Source organism: Sinocyclocheilus rhinocerous, unplaced genomic scaffold (genome assembly GCF_001515625.1).
Source record: "Sinocyclocheilus rhinocerous isolate Xijiao unplaced genomic scaffold, SAMN03320098_v1.1 scaffold638, whole genome shotgun sequence".
Classification (NCBI taxonomy): domain Eukaryota; kingdom Metazoa; phylum Chordata; class Actinopteri; order Cypriniformes; family Cyprinidae; genus Sinocyclocheilus; species Sinocyclocheilus rhinocerous.
In genome coordinates, this window is record NW_015664206.1 from 668,345 (window position 1) to 676,153 (window position 7,809).

The window sequence follows — 7,809 nt, forward strand, 5'->3', positions numbered from 1 at the left end:
TTTTTCTCACTGTAGCGCTTCTGCTTGCTCCTGCTCTTGTCCTTGCCTCTCCTGTTTTATTTCCCTTATCTTGCCAAGAATTGCTTGGGATTTGACTTTTTTTTAACTAATGTTGCATAATAATAATACATATATTTTTATATGCAAGCTAGATTAAATGTTCATTGTTCTTATCTTTTGTTGTAATTGTGATGTTTAATGAGATGAATTGCTGTTTTAATCAAGTAGTTGTACATTCAAAACGAGATTTGTTTTATTTACTAAGAAAAATGGGGTGTTTTGCACACTTCCAGGTGGTTGCCAGGATGCTGCTATGCAGTTTTTCAGTGTTTAGGGTTGTTGCCAGGGGATGCTGTGTGGTTGCTATGATGTTTTGGGGGGTTGCTAAGGTGTTTTGGTGGTCTGGGTGGTTGCTAGGACATCGCTAGGTGTCACTATGGCATTTTGGGTGTTTGCTAAGGTGTTTTGGTGTTCTGAGCAGTTGCTAGGGTGTCACAAGGGTGTTTGGGGGGTTGCTGCAGTATTCTGGTTTTCTGGGTGGTTGCTATAGCTTCACCAGGTGGTCATTAGGGAATTTAGTGTGGTTACTAAGGTGTTTTGGTGTTCTGGGCTGTTGCTAGGGCGTCACTAGGGTGCTTTCTGTGGTTGCTAAGGTGTTTTGGTGTTCTGAGCTGTTGCTAGGGCGTCACTTCGTCATCACTAGGGCGCTTTGTGTGGTTGCTAAGGTGTTTTGGTGTTCTGGGTGGTTGCTAGGGCATCACTAGACGCGTGGTCACTAGGCCGTTTTGTGTGATTGCTAAGGTGTTTTGGGTGGTTGCCACAGTTTGCTCAGCTGTTTTAACTTTTAAATGTTTTTTGGCACATTGCTACGTGGTTAGGGATCTAGGCAGTTGCTAGGGCGTTGCTAGGTGGTTACCGGGGTGTTCTAAGTGGTTGCTTGGTAGTATCTTATTACTATGATTTTCTGGCCTCTATATATGGCCCGTGCCCTTACAATGTGATTTTGCATATTTTTTACTGGGCATAAATCTCATTTTGTGAAATTCAAATGAGCACAAATGAAAAAGAAGTCAGAATAGCGAAATATAAAGTTGCAATTCCCTTTTTTAATTATTTTTTATTCAGCGATGGAAACGGGCTTCCATAGCTGGATGAGTTATGCACTGAAGTTTAACTTACATTTCTGTGTTTCTGTTATTCAGTCTTTCTGCTTGTTTGTCTGGTTTAATATATGGCGCTCCTCGTCTGTGGCCTGTCGGCTTTGATTTTGAAGAGGTGCTGTGATTTCCTGTTGTCAAGGGCAGAGTCACGTACAGGATGCAGAATGCTGTCGTGATCTGATCAGCTTTCATTCTTCCTATCAGATTACAGATTTTAAAGCTGCTCCACACAAAACATCTCAGCCTCGGCTTATTAGATGTGTAAGATTGTGTCTCTCTCTCTCTCTCGTTGTCTTCACATGCTCGTCTTCCTCCTCACATCAGACACTAAACAAATGCAAATGTGCGCTTGGGCTTTTCTGTGCATCAAAGCACACGCTTCGTATTCATGAAAGACACAATGAATTTGTGCCTCTGTGCTCCAGGAAAAAGGCATCTAATGAACTCAGAAACATCCATCTTTAAGCGTGAACCATAATGAAGAGAAAATGCAATGAAGAAGCGAATAGTGAACGCAGAGATGGAGTGATGGAACAAAGCATGGTTAAACAGATGCTACAGACCTCACATTGCTCAGTGGTTGCTCTTTGTAACTTGCAATTATGTTTCATTGAAGTATAAACTTTATTTCTCTTTAAATTCATATGGACATATTTACATATGAGCAGCTTAGCAGGGCTAATAAAAGTGTGGAATTTGTAGGTCCTGTGTACCTTCACTCTGTCCTCCTCCTATCTGGGCCTGCTATTTGTGTGTGTGTGTGTGTGTGTGTGTGTGTGAGAGAGAGAGAGTCTGTGAGAGTGTGAGTGTAATAAAAATAATAATAAAAAAAGCTATTGCAATTGGATTTTTCCCCCCTAAAATCGTGACTCAAAGTTTTAAAATGAAAGTGAATAGCAGCTCAGATGATTTGAAGAGAAATGTTCGAGTTCATAGTGAGATCTCTGATTTTTGATTGCAGATGTTGTATCTTGGTAATGCAACTCTTAGTACAGTTTGAGATGTTGAGATTTCATCTGGAACTCTATAAAAGACACATATGAGATTACTAAGAAATAGGTGTCGATTGGATCTCTATTTAATCTTATTGATGTCTAAGAGACGCAATTGAGATTTCATTTAGGAGATCTCATTTGGGATTTTTCTTTCCTGTAATTCTCGTCTCGTCTTGTCTGATTTCATACAACATCTCAGTCTAACTCAAATCACGGCAGATGTACTGAAGTCTTGATATGAGTCTGACGTTGAAATGGCTCGTGTAAGCGCATGTATATGCGAGTTGCTGCGGTTTCCCGTGGCCCGTGGGCTTCTGGAGTTGACGTCTCTGAGCTTCAGTGGCTCTGACAGCTGTGAATCCGGGAGCAAGATGACGTGCTCCTAACCTGCTCCTCTGGCTGTCTCTGTCTTACACCTCCACATTAACCTTTCTCTCTCTCTCTCCCTCTCTCTCTTTCTCTCCCACAGATGACACGGCCTATTCAGGTGAAGCCAGCTGACAGCGAGAGTCGAGGAGGTAAAGAGATTTCATTTCTACCTCACTTTATTGCTCCACACTTATTTATTTTCTCGCTCACTCTCTGTTTCGACTCTTGTGTGCTGGTGATATTAGCTTTGACTGGAGTTGTTCTCACTCTACATGTATATGGTCTGCACTATTTATCGATTCGATTTAATTATTGGGTCTTTTGGTAACATAAGCATGTGCACTCAGTTTCTCGCACCATGCAAGATGCTGCCTCAAGATGCAAATAGTTTGATTTGCTGGGCTTTTTAATGAATAATTTTACAATTATAGACCAATTATAGGAAGCAGGGGTTGCATGTCGAGCATATTGATATTTATGGAAGCTACTGTAGTATTTTATTTTTTAGTTTTGAATCATTTCCTAGCCTACATTTTAGATGACTGGCATGAAACGTTAGCATTAATACGTGTCTATTTTTCTGCTCCATCTACACTGCAGAAAATACATTTATCTTAAAATAAGATGAATGTGCTTGAGAAGCAAAATTGCATGAGATATTAATCCTTGTTTTCATAAAATAAAAAAAGAATATTTTTCCCCTCAAACATTAAGTGCTTAATACAAAAAGTACTAATAGTTTTGCTAATAAATATATATTAAAAAAAAAATCAAATTACAAGATATATTCTCTGAAAACAAGTCTTCATAAAATCAAACATTAAGTGCTTAATACAAAAAGTACTAATAGTTTTGCTAATAAATATATATTAAAAAAAAATCAAATTACAAGATATATTCTCTGAAAACAAGTCTTAATATCTTATACAAATTTGCTTCTCAAATAAATGTTCAATAGCGTTCAGACGTTTAGGGTCAGAAAAATATTTTAATGTTTTTAAAAGAAGAAGTCTCTTCTGCTCACCAAGGCTGCATTTATTTGATCTAAAAAACAGTAAAAACATTAATGATGTGAAAAATTATTACAATTTAAAATAACAGTTTCTATGTGAATATATTTTAAAATGTGTATTTTCGTGAAAACCACGATGCATTTTTTTTTTTATTCTTCGATGAATAGAAAGTTCAAAAGAACAGCATTTATTTGAAATATAATTTTTTGTAACATTATAAATGTCCTTACTGTCACTGTTGATCAATTTAATGCATCCTTGCTGAATAAAAGTATTAATATCTTTCAAAGAAATATCCTTTAAATGGTAGTGTATGTTGTTTCAAGGAGATGTTGACTGTTTATTTATTTTTTTGTTGCATTGTAGCTGTTTCTGAACATGTTTCTTCAGCGTTTCTCTCTACTGTTAGTCTCTCTGCCTGTTGTGGGTATTAATTTTGGTTAAAGTGATTGGGTTATAGAGTGCAGATGTGTGCACAGACCTCGTCCTGCTCCTGCCAAGTGCATTAGCATAAGACTGTAAATGAAATAGTCATTCGATCCGCCGCTGTAACGGGGGGGCCCAGGGGTCCCGGCGCTCAGCCTGTTTTTCTTAAATATAGAAGCTGCAGTGAGGTGGGCTTGAACACGCAATCAATAAAATAGTAGAGCCTTTTTGCCACTCTCCCTATCTCTCTCTCTTTCTCTCTCTCTTTCTCTCTCTCTCTTTGAAGCTTTTCTGTGTGTTTGTCAGGAGGTCGCAGGCAAACGGACATGTAATTTATCCGTATGTGTAAAAATGCATGACCACAAACAGAGAGGAGCTGACACTTTACTGGAATACGTGTGGTATGTTTTCTATGTGATGTGACATTTCTGGGCTGACACAAGACGGAGATCTCAGTCTCACCGACACGGTCATGGCATCATGCATTTGCATCTGTAGTGTGTGTATCTCTTGTGTGTGAAACTGAATATTGTAATAATAATGTAGGGTGGGACTTGATCCTATCTTCTGCGATTGGTTGGGATGTTGAAAAGTAGATCATGATATATATTTATTATTTATAATAATATATTACTATGGAAGCCTGTTTTCACTACTGAATAAAAAATAATCACATCTTGAAATTCACACTTTTTTCACAGATTGCGTGATGTAATATCGCAATTGTGAGAACAAAGTCAGAATTGTGAGATAGAAAGTTGCAATTGCGTGTTGTAACATTTAAAGTATGAAGTATTGCATTATATAAACTCGCAATTCGGACTTTTTACTGTATATCTTGCAATTCTGACTTTATAAGGGACATGACGTGTGGCCAAGTACGCGTGTCCCATACTTGAAATTTGTGCTCTGCATTTATCTCTTCCAAGTGCACACACATAACAGTGAGCAGTGAACACACACACACACACACACACACCGTGAACACACACCCGGAGCAGTGGGCAGCAATTTTTGCTGCAGCGCCCGGGGAGCAGTTGGGAGTTCGGTGCCTTACTCAAGTCTTGGTATTGAAGGTGGTATGTAAAAAAATATATGTAAACAATACTTTATAGTTCACCTTGAAATAAGTAGCTACATGGTAAACGTCTTTACCATATTATTTAAGCTACTGTATATAACCATGTATACACACACAATAACAAGCAAGAATAGTGACTTTAAAGGAAGAAAGGCTGCATTTATGTGATTAAAAATACAGTATAAACAGTAATATTGTGAAATATTATTACAATTTAAAATAACTGTTTTCTATTGTAATATATTTTAACATTTAATTTATTTTTGTGATTCAAAGCTGAATTTTCAGCATCATTACTCCAGTCTTCAGTGTCACATGATGCTTCATAAATCATTCTAATATCCGGATCTGCTGCTCAAGAAATATTTCTTATTATCAATGTTGAAAGCAGTTGTGCTGCTTCATATTTTTGTGGAAACCGTTGCGTATGTAAGACAGTAGAGAGCAAAGCAACTGACTAGGTTATTGTTACCATTCACAGGAGCACAACAATATACACAGGACAAAGTAAAAGCATCATTCCTGTTGAAAATTTTTTTTAAATTTAGAGCCATAGCTCACAATCTTTCAGAGGAAACAGCCCATGTCTTTTGTAATGGTTTGGATGGACAAAAAACCTGTGGTGAGAGCGTTCTGTCACAAGGCCAAATTCACTCTTCTCTGTCATAAACGGTGTTTATCCCCCGCCTGCCGCCCACTCTCACACAGAAAATAGAGGGATGTACCTAAATAACCGAAATGCTTTTAGCACCCCAAACAAAAGAGCTTTTTCTGCTTATGGCTCTCCAAATCTAAGCTCAGACAGGCCAAATGTGCCTGCGTTTAGAGAGATCTTTTGTGCCCTGATTCGATGTCTCATTCTTTGGACATCTGAGGAGGAATAAGCTAAAAAAAAAAAAAAAATGTCATTTTCGAGAGAAGCTGTCTGATGTTTGAATGCCGCTTATGTGCTGATCATGCAGTGAGCTCTTCATTAGTGCTGTAACTGTATGCTAGGCTGGCCATCGCTAGTACTGCTGCTCATACCAGGGGTTAGAGACTTGAACTAACTCTACTAACCCAAACAGTCTAAACACTTTAAGCAGTGCTCTTTTTTTTTTACTTGAGCTAGCATAGTGTAACTAGAAGCATTTGCATCAGGGTTGTGCAAAATTCTAAATTGCCCACATAGCAATTTTTTTTCTGGCCCAGCTCTGGTCCACACAAATCCTTTTCCCTCTGCCCACATACCGCAAAGAATGACGGCCCTATAGTGGCCCAGATCTGGATTAAAGACAAGGGCCACACATGGGCCATAACTGGCCTGAGTCTCAGCCAATTAATAGCCCATAAGTGGCCCTGCACTGGGCCTGAATAGGTTTTAGCATTGATACCGAATCTCAGCCTTAAGTAAACCAGAAGCCCCAAAACTGAGCCACACCTGAGCTTTATATAACCCAGACCCAATACAGAATATTAATATTTGATATTATTGCATTGTGTATTTTTTTTACAGTAATTGCCATTATTTGTGAAATGTTTTGGTAATGTAAACACAAACTATACAAATAAAGTACATTTAACTGAATAGAAAATCATACTTAAAATCCACAAATTATATAACTGTACAGTAAAAAATTTAGTACATTAAAAAGGTTTTATTATTTTATAAAGAACAAATCAACCAAATCTATCTTATACGTAATGTAGGTATTATTACGCAACATGTAACGTTACTAGTACAAAACCTTTTTGTATATTTGTAGAGATGCTGAAATGTACAATATTTACAAAGTACACTAAACATTTATACAGTATACAGTCTATAAGTGAAATGTATCAGACAGACAAGTGTAAAGTTAATCACAAGAATTTATTTATTGCAAAATTGCCAAAAAACAGTACCACAGTAGTCCAAATGATGATGCGTTGCAGTCGCAGTCCTCTCAAGCAGAATATAATAGTTTAGTGAGGAGCAGGGCATAATTTAAGTTGTTAAATGCTGAAAATACTATCCCGATCCACTCCGTGAAGGCGCGCATTTCTTATTCAAACACACATCACCGGAAACACGGTATGTCGCAATCTATGAGGAAACCGGCGAGAGCCAATGAGCGTTTGATATCTTTGCCGTATAACATGTTGTAAAACGGCAAATTTTGAAATTGTTACTATAGCTACAGAGGAAGGAGATAAATATCGCTGAATTTGAATTTGGATCTGTTCCTCACACAAAGCATCAAATGGATACCGAAGATTTGGATAAAATTTTAATAATTTGCATGATCATTTTACTTGAATGCTTGTGCATGATGACAGCATATTAATATAATGATGTGCCCCATGGTAAACGAGATATATAAAATATTGCATGATAATGGTTAAATGATCTCTCTCTCTCTCTCTCTCGCTCTCTCACTTTATCTGTAAGGATTCTAAGATTATTTGTACTGAGAATAATAATTTATGATTAAGTGCAGTTTAATGCAGTTTACTGATTTACTAATTTGCTTAATTTTGAAATGATAACTTTTCATTCTGTTTTGACTTGCCATTTCAAAGATTAAATTTAAACAGTGCTACACTTCATTGACATATCTGTGATCATTTAACCTTTATCATGCAATAATTTATTTCAATCATGACAACTCTCGGAAGATTTTAGCATGGTGATAGATATGACAATGTTAATGTATTTGGTCTTGGCGGAACAGATCTGCTACGCTGCTGCTGAATTGCTGCTGCTGTTGGTTATTGCTGTAGTTGTAGATTATTGCTGCTGCTGC

The 7,809-nt window shown here is 37.4% G+C and overlaps 1 protein-coding gene across 1 annotated transcript in view; it reads left to right on the top strand.

Annotated features, from left to right (window-relative positions):
- Positions 1 to 7,809, top strand: part of LOC107729965 (CUGBP Elav-like family member 5) — a 183,493-nt gene that overhangs the window by 86,210 nt on the left and 89,474 nt on the right. The window contains exon 4 of the mRNA XM_016540699.1: positions 2,625 to 2,673. Coding sequence (XP_016396185.1) covers positions 2,625 to 2,673 — 49 coding nt within the window. The remainder of the gene's footprint in view (positions 1 to 2,624; positions 2,674 to 7,809) is intronic.